At 44.7% G+C, this 22204-nt stretch overlaps 1 protein-coding gene across 1 annotated transcript; it reads right to left on the bottom strand.

Moving 5' to 3' along the window:
* Window positions 1-3430: 3430 nt before the first annotated feature.
* LOC148148589 (putative G protein-coupled receptor 139) lies at window positions 3431-7522 on the bottom strand. The gene is made up of 2 exons (XM_087992329.1): window positions 7342-7522; window positions 3431-4332 (listed from the first exon to the last, which is right to left on the bottom strand). Exons 1-2 carry the CDS (start codon window positions 7520-7522, stop codon window positions 3431-3433), a joined length of 1083 nt encoding a protein of 360 aa, XP_087848455.1.
* Window positions 7523-22204: the final 14682 nt, after the last annotated feature.

The raw sequence follows: 22204 nt of genomic DNA, 5'->3' as shown, positions 1-22204 counted from the left end.
TTTCTTCCACCCTTTTTTGCCTTAATACTCCATAATGGTTAGCAGGTACTGGTTCCCAATTTTAGTTCTCGGGAGGTAATCCACACAATCAATCATAATCTGCATGAAAGGCTCTTCGAATGTTGGAGTTGGCAACAAAGGTGCTGGCTTTATTAGGAGAAAGTGGGAACTGCAAATGCTGGAGATCAGAGTCAAAGAGTGTTGTGCTGGAAAAGCACAGTTGCTTAGGCAACATCCGAGGAGAAGAGAGTCGACGTTTCCAGTGTAACCTCTTCATCAGAAATGAGGAGGTGGCCCAAGGCGTCTGAGAGATGAATGGAAGGTCGGGTAGGGCAGGGGGTAGTTAGCTGGGAAGACAATAGGTAGGTCAAGGTGGGGGTGAAGCTGTTCGTTCAGAGAGGAGAGTAGAGCAGATAATAGAGCAGGAAGGAAGATGGACAGGTCGGATAGTTCAAGAGGATGGTGCCGAGTTGGAAGGTTGGATCTGGGATAAGGTAAAGGGAGGGGAAATGATTTGATCCCGTGAAGTTGGCGGGTCCCAAGGCGGAAGATGAGGCATTCTCCCTCCAGATTCCAGGTGGCTAGAGTTTGGCGGTGGAGGAGATGGATCATCCATTTCGTACTTCTATCTGAAGATTCCTGCAAACGTTTCATCCTTATCATTTGCACGGATGTGCTTGGCTCTTCCACCATTGAGGATGGGAATATTTGTGGAGCCTCCTTCTCCAGTGAGTTGTTTAATTGCCCACTGCCATTCACGACTGGATGTGGCAGAACTGCAGAGCTCAGATCTGATCCATTGGTTGAGGAATCGCTAAGCTCTGTCTATCACTTGCTGTTTATGCTGTTTCACATGCAAGTAGTTCAGTCTGGTGGCATCATCTTCAGCTGGGCCTGGTGTTGCTCCTGGCATGCATTTCTGCGCTCCCCATTCAACCAGGGTTGATCCCCTGGCTTGATGGTCATGGCTGAGTGGGGGATGTGCTGGGCCATGAGGTCACAGATTGTGCTGCTGTTAATGGCCCACTTCACATCATGGATGCCAAATCTTGAGTTGTTGGAGTTGTTTGAAGTCTGTCTCATTTAGCACAATGATAGTGCCTCACCACACATTGGAGGTTATTCTCAATGTGAAGAAGGGACTTTGTCTCCTTAAGGACTGCGCATTGATTTCTTTTCCCGTTACCGTCATGGACAGATGTATCTGAGCTGGCAGATTGGTAAGGATGACACTGAGTATGTTTTTTCCTCTTGTTGGTTCCCTCACCACCTGCCGCAGACCCAGCCTCACAGATATTTCCTTGAGGACCCAACCAACTCAGTCAGTCGTACTGCTGCCGAGACACTCTTGATGGTGAACATTGAAATCCCCCCCCCCCCCCCCCCAGGGTACATGTTGTGTCCTTGTCACCTTCAGTGGTTCCTCCAAGTGTTATTCAACATGGAGGAGAACTGATTCATCAGCTGAGGGAGGGTGATACATGGTAATCAGCAGGAGCTTTCCTTGTTCATGTTTAACATGAAGCCGTGAGACTTCATGGGGTCCGGAGTTAATATTGAGGACTCACAGGGTAACTCCCTCCTGACTGTATCCCCACTGTGCTGCCTCCTCTGCTGGGTCTGTCAGGACATATCCAGGGATGGTGATGGTGGTGACTGGGACATAGAATGTCAGGGAGGATTCTGTCAGTATGACTATGACAGGTTGCTGCTTGACTAGCCCATGGGACAGCTCTCCCAGTTTTGGCAGTAGCCCCCAGATGTCAGTAAGGAGGATGTTGCAGGATCGACAGGGCTGTTCCTGCATTTTCCGGTGCCTCGGGTGGTGCCAGGTGATCTGTCCAGTTTCATTTCTCTGAGACTTTGTAATGACTGGTACAACTGGGCGGCACGATGGCACAGTGGTTAGCACTGCTGCCTCACAGCGCCAGAGACCCGTGTTCAATTCCCGCCTCAGGCGACTGACTGTGTGAAGTTTGCACGTTCTCCCCATGTCTGCATGGGTTTCCTCCGGGTGCTCCGGTTTCTCCCACAGTCCAAAGATGTGCAGGTCAGGTGAATTGGCCATGCTAAATTGCCCGTAGTGTTAGGTAAGGGGTACATGTAGGGGTATGGGTGTGTTGCGCTTCGGCGGGGTGGTGTAGACTTGTTGGGCTGAAGGGCCTGTTTCCACACTGTAAGTAATCTAACCTGAATGGCTTGCCAGGCCAGATCAGGGGGCAACTGAGAATCAATCACACTGCTGGGGTCTGGAGTCGCATGTAGGCCAGACCAGGTGAGGACAGTATTAGTGAACCAGATGAATTTTTCCCTGGTCATCAGTGCACCTTAATTACAGATGATTGTTTTAGACTGAATTGAATGACTCCATTGCGGTTCAGGATTCACTCCTGGGACCCCAGAGCATTGGCTGAGATTCTGAATTGATAGTCTCGTGATAATACCAGCCAGTATCACCTCCCTTCCCCCAGTGCATGGAGGGGTATAGAGCACTAAATGGAAGTTTATTGCAGACTGCATGGAGGGGTATAGAACACTGCATGGAGGTGTAAAGCAGGCTGCATGGAGTTGTACAGAGGACTGCATGGAGGGGCATAGAGGATTGCATGGATGTATACAGAGGACTGCATGGAGATTAAGGGAGAACTGTATGGGCGTGAATGGAGGGCTGCATGGAGGTGTATTGAGCCTTGCATGGAGGTGTCGAGTGGACTTCATGGTAGTGTATACAGGAGACTGCGTGGAGTTCTGCAGAGGACTTTGTTGTGGTCAAAATAGGACTGCATGGAGATGTAGAGACGACTTCATGGACTTCCCAACAATGCCTCTTATTTCTCAGGAGGGTCAGTAAATTCAGCACATTTGGAAGGCCTCTCAGTAACATTTATCGCAGCACCATAGAAAGCATTCTATCTGGGTGCATCACGGTTTGGTACGGTAACAGCTCTCTCCAGGGACATAAGAAACTACAAGAAAGTTCATCAGGAGAGATGAAATGCAGAAGCCCATAACACCGACTCTCCTGTTCCTCAGGTATTGCCGAACCTGCCGTCTTTTTCCAGTGCAACCCTTTTCGACTCTGACTCTCCAACGTCCGCGGTCCTCACTTTCTCCTACTCCTCATTCAGATGTGTTTGTTCACATGTATCCCAGAGAGGGCAGATAGTCCTGACTGTGTCTGTATCACTTAGCTTGGGCAGAGCAGACAGATCCCATTGAGTCTTTCTCATTGACTCAGGGAGCACAGGCTATTTACTCTGCATCTGTAGTAGGTCACCAGGACTGCCAACTGAACATATTCAGTTTGTATCATGAAGATTGGAGAGAGCAGACTCCACTCACTGTGTTTTATCACTGACCCCATGGAGAGTGAGTATGGATGGACTCTGAGACAGAACACATTTCTAATCCCTGAATTCTTCAATCCATCTCATCGTTTAATCAATTTCCCCATTTGGGTAAAAGGGTATTTTACCATGTTCTTCAGCTCTTTACCGAACTTAGTCTGGATCACGACATATATACAAGTGTTTGTGCAGCAGCTTAGGAGCTGGAGAATGAATCCGATCTCTCGCACAAAATGATGTAGATGTATGACCCTATATCCCATCCAAAACATGCGTTTCCACAGAGAGTATAGCATAAACACTGACCATAACAGGATGAAATTCCCTGAGATAACAAACAATAAAATGATGGACTTCCTTCGAGTCCCCATTTCTGGGTCACTGGGATTCTCCCCACTGCTGTGAGCCCGAAGTCTCCTGCGGGCTCTGCTGGCCACTAAAATGTGCCTGACACTTAAAGCATTGAGCAGCAGAATCAGGACAAATGGCACTGCTGGGTTCAGAATATAATATAGGCACTCAATTGTTGCCCATACTGGAGATGACAGAATATCAGGTGGTACTGAACAAAACCAGGGGAGACTTCTCAGCAAGTACTGAGATGTGAACATAAAGTACCAGAAAATGTTCTTCAAACCAATCAGCACAGTCACTGTTCCCAGAACCACAGCTGCTGTCTTCTCGGTACAAAATTTAATTTGCAGATTTGAGCAGCAAATGGCCACATATCGATCAAAGGTAAAAGTGACGGTAAACCAGACAGAACAGTCGGTGGCTGCATAAAGGAAGACAGCGTGGATATTACAGATGGGGATGGACCGTATGAAAAATAAGTCTGTCTTATAGACAATTGGAATGTGCCTCAATAGCAGATCGAGGACAATAACAAGGATATCTGCTGTTGACATTGCCATCAGGTATTGAGTGATACATTTTGAAAGACCACCCTTTCCTTGCGAGAGGATTATAATTGTTATGATGTTAACTGTGAGGAGGAGAAACAAATATGGAAGCAAATCAAACTGGTAGAATAGTTAACAATTTCACAGAGTACTTTATATTATTTGAAAATGTGTCCCTCTTTCTGACAGTGCATTGAAGTATTCATACCTCTGTTCAAGTAATCTGCGGACCAAAATAAACATTCAATTAAATCAGCCATTAAGTAAAACTTCATATTTGGTATGAAACAGAAAATGACGAATAGCAGTTTATAAGACATTATGTGAATGTTGACGCTGGGCTGACAGATTATTTATGTGAAAGTAAGGGAATAAAAGAGAAATCACCAAGACCATGAGAGGTATGTTTTAGTTTCTGCAGTAGAACAGAGTTCAGTGACACTGTATTAGAGTGGAGGAAACATCCAGGTTCCTGCTCTTTATCTTTCCAGTGCTTTTCAAAATTAGTGTGGAAGAATTGGCCCAACTTCCCTTTCACTAGTACCTGGTGACCATGGGGCATATGATCACACATATCCTGCTCTTGATCCTCATTCAATGCAGATGGATTTATGTTATCATATATCAATATATATTATTCATTCTGATACCTACTTCGGGATTTTATGTAATGGAAGAACATTAGTCCTTGATCACCCTCTTATATCATTCATAAAATATGAGTGTTGCTGGTTAGGTCAACATTCAATGCCCATCTCTGATTGTCCCCACAAAGATGCTGCCAAGCTGCCTTCTTCAGCTACTGAAGTCCATGTAATGTAGATATATCCACAGAGATGTTAGGGAACAAGTTCCAGCTTGTGGCTCTGTGACAGTGAAGGAACAGTAATATGGTCCCAAGATAGTTTCCCTGTGCACCTCATGGTTTGTTGCTTTGAGTAGGTGGAGGTCACAGGTTTGGAAAATGTTGTGAGAGGACTCTTAACAAGTTGCTGAAGTGCATTTTTCACATGCCTCACATTGCTGCTGGCATACATTGATGATGGAATCAGGGAATGTTTGTGGATGTGGTGCCAATCAAAGGGTTTGCTATATCTCTTCAGTACTTTGGAGCTAAACTCATTGAAGCAAGTGGGGAGTCTTGCATCACAAACCCGCCTTGCCCTTTGTAGATAGTGGACATGCTTTGGGGAGTCCGGAGGTGACGGATGTACCACAAAATCACCAACCTCTAACATGGTCTTGTAACACTGTCATTGACAGAAATGGTCCAGTTCAGTCTGGTAACGCCCCAGCAGATTGAGAGTGGGTAAAGCAGTGATGGCAAAGCAATTAATGACAAGAGAAATGGTTAGATTTGCTCTTTTTGGAGTTACCTGGCACTAGTCAGCCCAAGTCTGAATATTAGTCAGGCGATGCTACATGTTGATATCGAGATTTTCTGTGACCAGCAAAGTGGGAATGGTACTCATGCTTGTGCAACAGTCAACAAACATCCTGAATTCTGACCCCATGATGGAGAGATGGCCAGTGGTGAAGCAGCTGAAGATGGTTTGGACTGTACCATTGCTGCATCATCGGATGGTTCCTGCATTCTCGGTGATGTTAGTATCTGCACAGTGGCCTTAGTGAGGCGGGAAACAGTTTAAAACAGCCCACTGTTGCCATGGGAAATGAAAGTGATTGGGCCTGCAGTGGGGTCTACGAAGAGGGAATGGTTTCTGGTCAATGTTTTTTCCTCCCAATCATCCTGCCTGGGATCCTCAGCTTTGGGTCATAGAATTGTGGAACGGTAGAGCATGGAAACAGATCTTTCAATCCAAATGGTCCTTGCCAATCAGGTTTCCTAATCTGAACTAGTCCCATATTCCTATATCTGTCCCATATTCCTCTGATCTTTCATATCCATGGACCTGTCCAAGTTTGTTTTGAATGTTGTCATTGTATCTGCCTCTACCACTTCTTCTGGGAGCTCGTATCATACAAGCACCACCCTCTGTGGGGAAAAGTTGTCGCTCAGGTCCATTTTCCATCTTTCCACTCTCTCCTTAAACCTATGCATTCTGCTTTTGGGCAAGAGTGCCAAATGCCTTTTTTACCACCCTTTCTACCTGTGATGTCACTCTCAGATACTATATATGTGCATCCACTGGTGTCTCTGTTCGACAACTCTCCCCATTGCCCTCCCATTAACTGTGCTGACTCCTTGGTTAACTACAGGGGGTGGTGTGGAGGAAGGTGTATTGCAGGTGGGGTTGAACAGGTCATTGAATAAGCTTGTATTGGAGTAGACCTTCTCCAGTACAAATACAGGAACATTCTCTCATGGCCAACAGTCATGGCACTGAGACCCTTGCCTGTTTTTTGATTTTGCCAGATCGGGGTTTGGTCACATTTTGGCAGATTGGACAGAAGAGGGGTCAAGGGTTACATGGAACACAGGAATAGTTTGATGCACAAGCAGTGGAATAAATAACACCTTCAGCACCATGCATTGTCCCGGTAAGTTCATTACAATTGAGGGAAACTTTGAAGAAACAATGAAAGGCACATTCTAAAAATCACTAGTTTCACACAGCGCCATTTCTGTGGCAGCCAGTTCTGAGACAGTGTACTTGTTTAATCCTGATAGCGAGGGAATGGCAGAGGATGGGGATCAGAAAATGTTGGTCAGGATTGGGAACTGGGAAAGAGAGTTGAATGTAAAGCTTCCTGTGATGAAATACATTTTGGAAACAGTGGCCACCTGAATCAGTGCCAGGAACGAACATGAGGGTGACCCAACTCGGGTCAAATGGTTTGGTAAGATTCTGAATCCTCTCACTGATCGTCATGACTTGGCCAAGGATGGGATTGGAGTCAGTGGATCGGGATTAAAGTTTAAGGTAGGAACGAAAGATAATGACTTTGGTCTTTCCAAATTGAAATGATAAGAACATTACTACGGTGAAATATGATTTACAGATCTCATGGGTAGACTTTGACACTTAGCAGGAATGCCAGCAACAGCAGCAAGGAGGACAGAGGAACTGGCAGGAAAAGTGATGCAATTAAATAAAGTTTTTAGAATTAATAGCAGGCTAGAGACTTACCAGGAACACTAACAATAACAAGGGTGGGATAGTAAATGTGTTGAATAACCAGGAGTATATAACGGATCCGAGTTGTTAATGACATCAAGTGGTAATTTGCAGAAATATAATCAATTGTTGCTGAGAAACTCCTGCCCATTGTTGTAAAATTCCGATCTTCTGTGTTCAGATTCCAACCCATTGTTGTAAAATTCCAATCTATTGTTCTCAGATTCGAATCTCTCTTCTCCCGAGCTCCCAGTCTCTGGAGCTGTCGGTCCCTGTTAGTGCTGGGGGTGATGCTGGAGGTGATGCTGTCACTGATACTACAGCTTTGTACATTGTAAGGAATTTGTAATTAATCAAAGAAGGAAACCCTCCTCAGACACAATTACAATCCATGGAGTTTGACATTAATTACAGTCACGAAACAAACAGATTCAGTTAACTCTTTCAATCCAGTACACTATTCCCCGAATGGACTAGGATTTGTACCCACTTTGGACTGCAGGTATGTGAGTTACTGAGAGAAGGAGAGATAGAAGCATTGACCATAATCTTTCAATTCTCTGGAGATATTGAAGTGATTCCAAGGAAATGGATGGTTACAAACAATACACCCCTGTTCAAAAAAAAAGGTTGCTAGAGAAATGATTGCTGTTCCTCCAGCCAGTGAGTTGGGGCAATCTGCCACCCCGAGATTCATGTAAGGACAGCTTCAGTAACATGTTGTCTAAGGCACTGACAGCAGAGATACATGTTGAAAAGCTGTGGTTCACGCTGGAGGGAGACACTGATTGATTGATTGTCATGTTACCTGAATACAATGAAGAGCCTTGTTTACTCGCTGTACAGGTAGATCACAATAAGCAGGGGTGTCCAGATCACAGGGTGAACAGAAACTTGGACAGAGGCGTACAGGTTACATCCCACAGCGTGTACACTTGGCAAGATCAACATTAACAAGGTCAGCATTATTTGAAGTTTGTGGTTCAATTCACCAGGCTTCATAACGGCTGGGAAGAAGCTGTTCCTGAAGGTGCTGGTGGGTGTGTTCAAGATTCTGCATCTTCTGCCTGACAGGCGAGTTGTAGGAGATCATTACCGGGGTGGGAGGGGTCCTCGATGATGTTGGCAGCCATTACACGGCAACGAGTCGTGTAAATGGAGTCCATGGATGGAAGATTGGCTTCCGTGATGGTCTGGACTGTGCACCCAACCCCCTGTAGTTCCTTACCATGCTGGGCAGAGCGGTGGTTACACCGGGACAGGATGCTCTCTGTGTTGCATCTGGAGAGTTTGGTGAGGGGCCTTATGGACAGGCCAAATTCCCAGAGCTGCCTGAGGAAGAGGATGCGTTGTTGTACCTTCTGGATCATCACAGCTATGTGGGAAGGCCAGGACAGATTGCCGGTTATTGTCACTCCTCAGAACTTGACACTCTCCACCCTCTCAGCCTCAGCTCCATTGATGTAGAAGGAGGCATGTTCTCCTCCTGTCTTTCTGAAGTCAATGATCAGTTCTTCAGTTTGGCTGATGCTGAGAGAGAGGGTGTTCTCACTGTACCATGGCAACAAGCCCTCTATCTCCGTCCTGTTGTTTGATATCCATCCTCCCACAGTGGGGTCTGCAGCAAACGTGGAGACGGTGTTTGTACGGTCTTTACCCACACAGTCGTGGGAGTACAGGGAGTACAGTCGGGGCTGAGAACACATCCTTGGGGGGCTCCAGTGTTGAGGGTTATCGTGGAGGAGGTGCTGCTGTCTATCTTCACTGATTGTGGTCTGTGGGTCAGGAAGCTGGGGATCCAGCTGCAGAGGGTGGAGCCGAGACTCAGAGTCTCTGAGTTTTGTGATCAGTCTGGAGGGGATAATGGTGTTGAAGGTGGAGATGAAGTCAATGAATAGGAATCTGACATAGATATCCTTGTTATCCAGATGTTCCAGGGGTGAGGGTACGGTGGGGAAATGCTGTGGACCTGTTACATCGGTCGGCAAATTGTAGGGGATCGAGGCAGGCTGGGAGAACAGGCTCACCAGCCTCTCGAAGCACTACAGTATTAGTCACTCTCACTGGGCGGTAGTCATTCAGGCACATTGCACTGGCTTTCCGAGGTACTGGGGTGTTGGTGGTCTTATTGAAGCAGGTGGGGCCTTTGTAGTGCAGTCAGGAGAGGTTGAAGATTTCAGCGAATACTTCCACCAGGATCTGAGTGAACGGCCAGGGACTCCGTCTGGGCCTGGCACTTTCCTTGGATTGACTCCGAGGAAAGTTGATCTGACATCAGCAGCAGTGACAGAGAGGACATGCAAGGACTGCCACAAACACTACGTAGGACAAACAGGAAGAAAGTTAGCCACCAGGATACACGAACACCGGCAGCCACAAAAAGACACGACCCTCTCTCCCTTGTAGCCCTACACACGAAGGATAGAAACCACCATTTCGACTGGGACACACATCTATCCTGGGACATGCTAAGCAAAGACATGCCAGAGAATTCCTAGAGGCCTCGCACTCCAACCACAACGCCATAAACAAACACATAGATCTAGATACCATCTATCAACCCCTCAGAAAACGAATAGGAAATGACATCACCACAAACCCCAGGAACCCCATCCAGGGCAAACATATAAATAGAAAGCAGGAGACAACAGCTTCGCTTCATTTGGAGGTCGCCATTGATGATGTTACCGAGCCAGGTAATGAAACGTCTGGATATCAAACCTACAGCTCAGCAAGCAAACCTACACCCTAAACCTCAACTTGAGCTACAAACCTTCACAAACCGTATTCATCGGTGGGATCTGGGCACTGCTGGGTGGGTCAGTATTTATTGTCTGTCCCTAGTTGCCCCTTGAGAAGGTGGTGGTGAGTTACCTTCTTGAACTGCTGCAGTCCACCTGCTGTGGGTTGACCCACAATGCCATTAGGGTGGGAGTTCCAGCATTTTGACCCAGTGATGGTAAAGGAATGGCGATGTATTTCCAAGTCAGGATGGTGAGGAGATTGGTGGGGAAGTTGAAGCTGGTAGTGTTCCTATATATCAGCTGCCCTTGACCTTCGAGATGGAAGTGGTTGTGTGTTTGGAAGGTGCTGTCTGATGATCTTTGGTGACTTCTACTTTGCATTTTCCAGATACTACATACAGCATCAGAGCATCAGAGATGGAGGGAATTGATGCTTGTGCTTATAGTGCCAATCAAGAAAATGCTTTGTCCTGGATGGTGAACAGCTTCTTGAGTATTGTTGGGGCTGCACCCAGCCAGGTGGTGGGAGGTGTTCCATTACACTCCTGACTAGTGCCTTTATGATAGTGGGCAGGCTTTGGGGAGTCAGGAGGTGATTTACCCACAGTGGTATACCTAGCCTCTGACCTGGTCTTGTAGTCACTGTGTTTTATATGGTGAGTCCTGCAGAGTTACTGGTCAATGATAACCCACCTGATGTTGACATTGGGGAATTCAGTGATGGGAACACCATTTAAATTCAAGGGCATGTGTTAGATTATCTCTTATTGGTGATGTCTTCGTTTGGCATATGTGTGCTGTGAATGTTACTTGTCACTGTTAGCCCAAGCCTGGACATTGTCCAGATCTTGCATTTGAACATAGACTGCTTCATTATCTAAGGAGTCATGAATGATGCTGATCTATGTCAAATTATCAGTGAACATCCTCACTTCTGACCTGACGATGTATATGTTTGGCCAAGGACACTACCATGAGGAACTCCTGCGGAGATGTCCTGGTGCTGAGATGACTGACCTCCAACAACCACAACCATCTTCCTCCGTATCTGGTCTGACTCCAACCACCGGAGAGTTTGTTCCTCCATTGATTACAGTTTTTCTCAACTCCTTGATGCCACACTTGGTCCAATTGGCCTTGGTGTCACAGGCTGTCACTCTCACCTTCCCTCTGGAACTCAGCTCTTTTGTCCATGGTTGAACCAAGGCTGTAATGAGGTCAGGAGCTGAGTGGTCCTGGTGGACCCAAACTAGGAGTCAATGAGCAGGTTATTGCTGAGCAGGAGCTGCTCAATAGCACATCCAATGTCACCTTCCAACACTTTACTGGTGATCGAGAATAGACTGACGGGGTAATTGGCCGGTTGGATTTGTCCTGCTCAATATGAACAGGACATACCTGGGCAATTTTTTGCATTATCGGGTATATCCCAATGTTGTAACTGTAATGGAGCAGCTTGGCTCGGGCACATTCTGGAGCACATGTGTTCAGTATTATTGCTAGAATGTTCTCTAGAATGCTCTTAGGGCCGAGAGGCTTTGCAGTGTCAGGTATCTCCCACCATTTTGTGATATAATGTAGAGTGAATCGAATTGGCTGAAGACTGTTATCTGTAATGCAGGGGCCCATTGGAGGTGGGTGAGATGGATCATCCACCCAGCACTTTTGGCTGAAGATTCCTGCAAGTCTTCATCCTTATCGTTTGCACTGATATGCTGGAATCTTCCGTCGTTGAGGATGGGGATATTTGGGAAGCTTGTTTCTCCAGTCAATTGCTTAATTGTCCACCAGCATTCATGACTGGATGTGGCAGCACTGCAGCGCTTAGATCTGATCCGTTGATTGTGGGATCACTTAGCTCTCTCTATCACTTGCTGTTTATGCTGATTGGCATGCATGTAGTCCAGTTTGGTGGCATCACCAGGTTGACACCTCATCTTCAGCTGTGCCTGGTATTGCTCCTGACATGCCCTTCTGCATTCTCCATTGAACCAGGGTTTAACCCCTGGGTTGATGGTCATGGTTGAGTGGGGGAATGTGCTTGACCATGAGATCACAGATTGTGCTGCTGTTAATGGCCCACATCACATCATGGATGCCAAGTCTTGAGTTGCTCGATCTGTTTGAAGTCTGTCGTGTTTAGCACGGTGATCATTCCACACAACACAATGGAGATTATTCCCAATGTGAAAATGGGACTTCGTCTCCTTATGGACTGCACAATGATCGCTCTTCCTGATACAGAAGCAGCTACAGCCGGCAGATTGGTAAGTGTTCTACACAAGGCCAGACCCTCTCAAAACATTTCAGGAAATTAGCCCAGAATCTAACTTTGCTAGTTGTTTTTAGGAAGTGTAGCGTGGATAGTCCAGGAGGGGTGCAGTTGATTAAACTATGTAGCTTTGAACAAAACAGAGTTTATTTCCAAGTTTACCAAATGAAACGCAAGCAAAAGACAACAGAATACCAAATAACTGAACCTATCTGAAAAACCAACAAGTTGTCCCAACTTAAAGATGCTGATCCAAATACTTGTGCCATTCCCACTTGGCACACAAGGTAAACTCAAACACAGGGTCTTCCAGGAGAGATGTCAGAGAGAGAGGAGGATCAGCATGGGCCTGCTCCTTTGGGTCCAGCAGTTTGAAACCTGCCTGACTGCTTTCAGTGAATAACCAGACTGCCAAAACACCAAACCAAACTAATCTGGCATTAATGAACCCAGATGGGTTTTCCCATGGTCATATATATATTTTTAATTTCTGATTTTTTAAAATAGACTTCAAATGGCAGCATTCAAACCTGGCTCCCCAGATCATTGGCTGAGTTTCTGGACAATTAGTCTCATGATAATACCCCGAGCCCATCACTTCCTGCCTCTACAGCATGGAGGTCTCTCGGAGAATGCATGGAGTGGTATAGAGGACTGTATGGAGAGATATAGGGGTATTTATGGAGGTGTATAGGAGATTGTATGGAGCTGTATAGGGGTCCACATGGGGGGGGTAGGGGGGGACTGTATGGAGATCAGCAGAGGACTTTGCTGAAGTCTAAAGAGGACAGTGTGGTCATGTAGTGAGGACAACATGGAGTTCACAACAAGGATACTTTTCCTCAGGAGGCAAAGGAAAGTCAGCACTTTCGTAAGGACTCTCCCCAACGTTTATAACTGCACCATAGAAAGCATTCTATCTGGGTGCATCACGGCTTGGTACAGTAACGGCTCTGTCCATTGCCATAAGAAACTACAGAAAGTTATGAACACAGCCCAGACCATGACACAAGCCAACCATCCAACCATCGACTCCATCTATAGTTCTCAATGTCGCAGATAGACAGCGAACACCATCAAAGATCCCTCCTACTTGATCATATTTTCTTCCAACCTCTTCCATCAGGCAGAAGATGCAGAAACTTCAACATACATAACCATAGCTTCATTCCTGATGTTCTTAGACTGCTGAATGGACCTCTCTAACTTCAAGTCTAATGCTGATGTTGCCTTCGTGTATCTCCTGTGTAGCTGTAACCCTGTTTGCCTCGCTCTGTCTCAATAACCAATGATCTGTCTGTATGTTATGATTCATAGAGCATGGAACATTACAGAGCAGTATTCAGCCCTCGATGTTGCACTGATCTGTGCAGCCCATCTCACCTACACTATTCCATTATGATCTATATATTGAGCTGATGACCAATTAAATACCCTTAAATCTGGCGAGTCTACTACAGTTGCAGGCAGAGCGTTACCCACCCATACTACTCTCTGAGTAAAGACACCACCTCTGACATCTGTCCTATACCTATCACACATCAATTTAATGCTCTGGCCCCTCATGCTAGTCATCAACATCCAAGAAAATAAGATCTCACTGTCCAACCTATCTAATCCTCTGGCAATCTTACATATCTCTATTACACCACCCTCAACCTTCTTCTCTCCAATGAAAACAGACTCACATCCCTCAGCCTTTCCTCATAAGAGCTCCCTTCTATACCAGACAACATCCTGGTACATTTCCTCTGAACCATTTCCAATGTTACGAATCCTTCTTATAATGCGGTGACCAAAACTCTACACAATACTCCATGTGCAGCCGCGCCAAATCTTTGTACAGCTGCAATGTGATCTCATGGCTTCAAAGCTCAATCCGTTTACATGTACAAGCTAACACACTGTATGTCTTCTTGCCAGCCCTATCAAACTTGGTGTCCACTTTCATGGAACATAGAATGTTACAGCGCAGTACAGGCCCTTCAGTCCACAATGCTGCGCCGACCTGTAAAATTAATCTGATGCCCATCTAACCTACACCATGCCATTATTATCCGTATGTATGTCCAATGCCCATTTAAATGTCCTTAATGTTGGCGAGTCTACGACTGTTGCAGGCTGTACGTTCCACGCCCCTATTACTGTCTGAGTAAAGGAACTATCCCTGATATCTGTCCGAAACCTCAATTTAAAGCTATGTCCCCTCATGTCAGCCTTCAGCTTCCCAGAAATCCGAGCATGAATCCCATCCAGCCCAGGGTCCTATCTATTTTTAGATCTTGCAAGATTGCTAAAACTTCCTCAACCCCATCTAATCTTGTATCCTGTATCTCCATATTCTCACTAACATTGCCCTTTTCCAATGTGAATTCTGATGAAATGTATTCATTTAGCATTTCCCCATATCCTCAGGTTGTACACACAACTTTCAACTATATCTTTGATTTGCCTGAAACTTATTCTAGTCATTCTTTTCTTCCTGATATACTGACAGAAGGCCTGAGGGTTTTCCTTGATCTTTCTCCACCAATAACTTCTCATGTCCCCTCCTGGCTCTTCTTTGCCTCTACTGCCCGCAAAACAAAATCTTGCACTGTACTTAGGTACACATGACAACAACAAATAAAATAAAACAGTGTACATGGATCTGAAAGGGTTAATACTGATTGAGTGTAAAAAGGACAATTCACATAGATCGTGACATGGTGGGAGGATCTGGAAGGAGTCGAACAAAAGATAAGATCCTTCTAACGCCTCTGTTACAATGGAAAACACATCAGCAATTCTCAGGGCCCTCGTATGCCTAGAAGATTGGAAGTAATTGGAGTTATAGAATGTAGTGTAAACTTTATGAAATCTGATGTTTTTAGGGAAGTTTGACAAACATACACATTCTGTTAATCTTACACAAGGGAAAGAGGCCAATGGTTCATTTTCAGAAGAGTCTACATAAAAGAAGCCATCTTGTACAGTCCCACTGCTGCACTGATTCCCAAAACAGTACCACACCAGTCTGTGGGTCGAATCAAAGCAACTGCATTAGAAATTTGTACATTTTGTTGGAACTGATGAATAAATAAAGCAATTGAGGTGTTTTGTCTCAGGATGGTGGTGATATCATATCCAAGAGTTAGGTTTCAGACCCGAAATGAAGGAATTGAGAGCAAATGGTGCAAAAAGAAGTAGAGGGACAGGTAGCATTGAGGAGCCGGGGAGGCTGCAGAAGGATTTGGACAGGTTAGGGGAATGGGCAAAGAAGGGGCAGATGGAGCACAATGTGGGAAAGTGTGAGGTCATGCACTTTGGTCGGAAATATAGAGGCATGAACTATTTTCCAAAAGGGGAGAGAAATCAGAAGTCTGAGGTGCTCAGGATTTTCTCAAGTTAAACTTACAGGTTGAATCAGTAGCTAGGAAGGGAAATGGCATTTATCTTGAGAGGACTTGAATATAAAAGCAGGGATGTTCTTCTGAAGCTCTATAAGGCTCTGGTCAGACGACATTCAGAGTACTGTGTGCACCTTTGGGCCCCACATCTGAGGAGGATGTACTGGCCCTGGAGCATGTTCAGAGGAGGTTCACGACAATGGCTCCAGGAATGAAAAGTTTAACATATAAGAGGAAAGGGAAGACCTTTTGGAATGGAGATAAGGAGAAACTTCTTCAGCCAGAGAGTGGTGAATCTATGGACTTCATTCCCACAGAAGGCTGTGGATGCCAGGTCATTGAGTATAGTTAAGACTGAGATAGACAGGTTCTTGAGCATTAAAGGGATCAAGGGGTATGGTGAAAAAGCAGGAGAATGGGTTTGAGAAATGTATCAGCCATGATTGAATGGCAGAGCAGACTCATTGGGCTGACTGGCCTAAATTTTGTTCCTCTGACTTATGATTTTATAACATTTGTGCCTCTTGCATGTTCTTTCAATCGAGTTTTGATGTCAGATGAGTCAGCTTTACTTCATGAAACTTAACACAATCAGATATTATTCACTATTTCCAAGTGCCTGTCCCACCTCATGAATATTTCTGCTGAACCTGAAGCACTTGAACATCATAGTTTGAAGCACTGAGCCCAAAAGTCTTTTAATTAGTTGATTTTAAACACATTGAACTCATCCAAATTCTGTAAATTCCCTTTTAAAACTGACAAAGTATTTGTAGCAGCACATACAACATGTGATTCACCTCACTGTACAATAGTGTGTGGAATGATCTTCCAGATAACAATGGAGGCAGGCTCATTGATGACTTGTATGGAAGAGTTATGTGGACTCTTCACTAACAAAGGAGTCAAAGGGGATGGAAAGTAGATGGAAAAGAGGGTTAAGGTTACAGCCAGAACAATCATGATCTTTTCAAATGGCAGATTAGAATGAAGGGACTAAATGGCTTACTCCTTATTAGTATTTGTTTGTTCACATAGTCTGTGGAATGATCTTCCAGATAACAATGGAGGCAGGCTCATTAATGACTTGTATGGAAGACTTACATGAACTCTTTAACAACAAGGGAGTCAATGGGGTTGGAAAATATGTGGAAAAGAGTACTACGGTTGTAGTAAGATCAACCAAGGACTGATCAAATCACAGTTCAGACACAAAAGGCGAACTGACCTCCTCTTCATTCATGTTAGTGTATTCACATGTATCCCAGTGAGGGAACATCAACCTCACTGTGTCTTTGACACATACCCTAGAGAGGGCAGATTGGTCCTACTGTATCTGTATCACACACATTGGGGAGAGCAGACTGACATCATTGTGTCTACATCATTGACTGTGGGAGAACAGACCATTTACTCTGTGTCTGTAGTCGATCACCAGGACTGCCAACTGAACAAACTCAGTCTGTATCACAAAGATTGGAGAGTGCAGACTTCCCTCACTGTGTCTGTACCACTGACCCCACAGAGAATGGATTGAATGGATTCTGAGACAAAATACATTTTTAATCCCTGAATCCTTCAATTTGTCTCATCATTTAATTAATTTCACCATTTGGGTAAAAGGGTATTTTACCATGTTCTTCAGCTGTTTCCTGAACTTAGTCTGGGTCACGACATATATACAAGTGTTTGTGCAGCAACTTAGGAGCTGGAGAATGAATCCGATATCTCGCACAAAATAACGTTGGTATAAGTCCCTGTTCCCCAACTGATATGTGTGTTTCCATAAGAGTATAGCATAAACACTGACCATAACAGGATGAAATTCCCTGAGATAACAAACAATAAAATGATGGACTTCCTTCGAGTCCCCATTTCTGGGTCACTGGGATTCTCCCCACTGCTGTGAGCCCGAAGTCTCCTGCGGGCTCTGCTGGCCACTAAAATGTGCCTGACACTTAAAGTATTGAGCAGCAGAATCAGAACAAATTGCACTGCTGGGGTCAGGATATAATGAAGGCACTCGATTGTTCCCCAGACTGGAGAGGACAGAATATATGCTGGTACTGAACAAAACCAGGGGAGATTTTTTAGCAAATACTGAACAGCTATGACACTGTACAAATTAATGGTCCTGAAAATATCTTGTCTGTGGTAAATGGCTCCATTCTGAACGTAAAGTACCAGAAAATGTTCTTCAAACCACTCAGCACAGTCACTGTTCCCAGAACCACAGCTGCTGTCTTCTCAGTACAAAATTTAATTCACAGATTTGGGCAGCAAATGGCCACATTTCGATCCAAGGTAAAAGTGATGGTGAACCAGACAGAACAGTCGGTGTCTGCATAAAGGAAGACAGCTTGGATATTTCAGGTGGGGATGGCCCGTAGGAAATGTAAATCTTCCTTATAAACAATTGGAATGTGCCTCAATAGCAGATCGAGGACAATAACCAGTATGTCTGCTGTTGAAATTGCCACCAGGTATCAAGTAATATATTTTGAAAGACCCCACTTTCCTTGTGACAAAATTATAATTGTTAAGATGTTCACTGTGGGGAAGGAAAATAAACAGGAAAAATCATCAATCTGGTAGAAAAATGACCAATTACACAGAGTACGTCATGTGATTTCTAAATATGTCTCTCTTTCTGAAAATGTATTAAGGTATTTATAGCCATGGTCATGTAATCTGCTTGCCCAAAAATCTCAATAAAATTCGACATTAGGTAAAAATTCCATACTTGGGTTGACACAGAAAATGAGGAATAGCAGTTTTTATAGATGATGTGAAGATTGACACTGGGCTGACAGATTGTTGAAGTGAAAACAAGGGAATGTAGGAGACATCACAAAGACCAGGGGAGGTATGTTTCAGTTTCTGCAGTGGAACAGAGATCAGTGACCCTGTATTTGGGTGGAGGAAACAGCCAGGTTCCTGTTCTTCATCTTTACAGAGTCATTCAAAATTAGTGTGGAAGAATCAGCCCAAGTTCCCCTTCATTAGTATCCAGTGATCATCATCGCATGTATCTTGCTCCTGATCATAATGCAATCACTGTAGGTTAATGTGGGGATAAGTCAGTCTATGCTATTCTCTCTAATATCTACTCAGTGATAGTTTCCTTATGGAGTGGATGGCCTATTGGTTTGAGATGGTAGAGATCACAGGTTTGGAAGATACTGTGACGAGCTTTTACAAAGTTGCTGCAGTGCATCTTCCACATGACACCCACTGCTGCTGGGGTACATTGATGGTTGAAACTGGGAATATTTGTGGATGTGGTGCCAATCACGTGTGCCTTATTCTGACTATTATCAAGTTTCTTGAGTGTTGTTGCAGCAGAACATACCCAAGCAAGCAGGGAGTATTCCATCACATTCCTGACTTGCTCTTGGTAGATATTGAACAGATTTTGGGAAGCCCGGAGGTGAGACATTTATCACTGAATTACCAATCTCTGATATGTTCTTGTAACAATGGTGTTAATATAAGCGGCCCATCTAGTCTGGAGTCAATGGTAACCTCCTTCCACCGTGCCCCAGGATGTAGATAGTGCGGGATTCAGTGATGGTAAGACCAATCAATGTCAAGAGAAATGGTTGGATTCTCTCTTTTCGGAGATACCTGACACTTGTGTGGCACACATGCTACTTTTAGTTCAGGTCTGAATACTGTCCAAGTGTTGCGAGATACGAGCATTGTGTCTGATGAGTCAGGAATGGGAAAAACTTTGTGAACAATCAACAAACATCCTGAATTCTGACCTTATGATGGAGGGATTGTCAACAGTGAAGCAGCTGAAGATAACTGGGCCGAGGACACTTCCCTGAGGAACTCCTGCAGCGATGTCCTGGAGCTGAGGTGACTGACTTCCAACAACCACACCCATCCTCCAATGTGCCAGGAATGACTCCAATGAGTTTCATCCCATTTCTCATTATTTTAGATTTCCTTCAGGTCAGACTTGGTCACTTACTGCAGACTCTCTCACCTCAGGAGTTCAGCTCTTTTGTCCTTGTTTGGATGTTACTATGAGGTCTGGTGCTGAGCAACCCTGCAGAGCTGGACACCAGTGAACGAGTTATTGCTGAGTGAGGGCAGCTCAGTATCACTCTTGATGACACCTTCCATCATGTTGCTATTAATCCCGATCAGACCGAAGGGGTGGTAATTATCTGGGTTTATTTTTTCTACTCTTTGAGATTTACCTGTGTAGATCCCTATGTTAGTAGGTGGTTGCCAGTTTTGTAACTGTACTGGAACAGTTCAACTCAGGGCACGGCGAGTATTGGAGCCATTTACCACTGACAAGATATTTTCAGGACCATTAATTTATAGTGTCTTCGCTGTTTCTTGTGTTAGCTCCTGTTGAGCACTGGAGAACATCTATTGAAGCACAATCCAACATGTGGTCTACACACACAGGAAAGGAAAAGGGAAATCAGGTTTCATAATCACCCAATTGTCAAAAGGAAGCCATTCATCCCTTCATGTCTGCATGGGCTGTCTATACGTGTTGACACAGTGGCGAGCATTTGCCTTTTCCCCATTACCCTGCAATTGATTCGATTTAATAATCATTCAAGTATGTCTTCATTATCTCAACACAACCTGACCAATGGTCTTTCTCCATCAACTATCAAGTTGATAATTGATTACAAATTGAACCTGAAAATTTATTATTTGTCAGAAATGGAAACCATCAGCTCAACACACTCTCTTTCACATGATAACAAGTGATCCGAACTTACAGCAATATTCTATTCTTTTATAGGATCAGGCTAAACCTGTCGAGAGATAAGTGAACATTTCAGGTTGATGCTGTTCCATTAGCAGTCCAGCCTTTTCTGTTCTTATTTCAGATTTCCAGCACCTGCAGTATTTTCCTTTAGTTTGATCATTTTATAACTTTCCATTAATATTGACAGACTGGTCCATTTCTCTGAAGTCTCAGGAACTGTTTGGAGTGACCTCAATCTGGCAGTTGGAATGCTTTCTCAATTCTGTGGTAAATGGAGAGGTTTTCAAAGAGTCATCGATGGCAAGACATCTGATACTTGTCAGAGTTCACTATAGCTCAGTGCAGGATTTTGTTGACGATAGCACTGTCACAACATGGTGATCATATTCTTCAGTATATAACTGCATTCCACATGTAACGTAGCCACAGAAGTGAGATGAATATTAGTTACAATTTTGTGCGAGTTGTGCGATGCGTAAAGATGATGGAAACGATTAATTCAGATTACGTAAACATCCTTTATTTCAAAGTTGATAGATCGTGGATTTATTTATAATTAAAATCAGGCCATTTGGCCCAACAAGTCCACACCGACCCTCCGATGAGTATCACACCCAGACCCATTCCCCTACTCCGAGACTTCCCCTGGCTAATGCACCGAGCCGAAACATCCCTGAACACTACGTGCAATATAGCATGACCAATTCACTGCACCAGCACATCGTTGGAATGTGGGAGGAAACCGGAACAACCAGAGGAAACCCGCGCAGACATGGGGAGAATGTGCAAACTCCACACAGACAGTCTGCCCAAAGGTGGAATCAAACAGGGGTCCCTGGCGTTGTGAGGCCGTGGTGTTAACCACTGAGCCACCGTGCCGCAACTTGCATCTTAACCAGGAACAACTGTAGACTGGGACAGCCAAAACAGCCATGAAGAGGGACAAGTGAATAGTACTCTCACTAATTGGCCATTTTAATAAATAAACAGCAAGGGGAAATGGATTTCAAAACCAGGGTATTATCACGGAAAGGACAGTTAGGTAACAAATTAATCAACTGAATGAGTAGATACAGAGCTTTACTCAATATAACACAGAACCAAGTGGCAAACTGTGGATAAAGTAATGGTTTGTAAGGCACTAAACATATATCCTGAGGGAAAGGCAGCGATAGGCTGCAATTAAGAGACAAGGTTGAGGACTGCAGCTTGAGGACGGGTGTTCCATTGTGAATGAGACAACTGACCACTGCCCTCAGCTCAGTGTCACCACTTTGTCTTTACTGTGGGAAATGTAATCAAGTCTGTGAAACGTGTGAAAACTCTCATTATATTCATGTGGTCGTGGAGCTAATCCAATTGAAAGTGCCTTTCGATGAGCTCTGTCAACTTGGTGTGTTCTTATAATTGAGCTAAGGCTTGCAATGACATGATCGCAATGGTCAGAAGTTATATCAGTTTCAATCAGATCAAAATCTTTACAGTAAGCAAGACGGAAAAGATGATAGAAAGCAAACAGGGAATGCAGGATCGACAGGGCTGTTTCTGCATTTTTCGGTGCCTAGGTCAGTGCCAGGTGATCCGTCCAGTTTCAGATCATGGCTCAGCTTCCAGTGTGAACGGCAGGAAGCTGCACCCTCTGCTTCACAGAAATCGGGCTCATCCCATCCATTCCCGACTGCACACTTCAGGCTGATGGTTTTTCTATCCATCGTATGGACTGTGC

This window comes from Chiloscyllium plagiosum, unplaced genomic scaffold (genome assembly GCF_037043375.1).
Source record: "Chiloscyllium plagiosum isolate Xiang-an unplaced genomic scaffold, Cpla_swu_hap1 HiC_scaffold_12, whole genome shotgun sequence".
Lineage (NCBI taxonomy): Eukaryota > Metazoa > Chordata > Chondrichthyes > Orectolobiformes > Hemiscylliidae > Chiloscyllium > Chiloscyllium plagiosum.
Note: the sequence above shows the minus strand (reverse complement) of the source record. Positions and strands in the feature narration are given on the sequence as shown.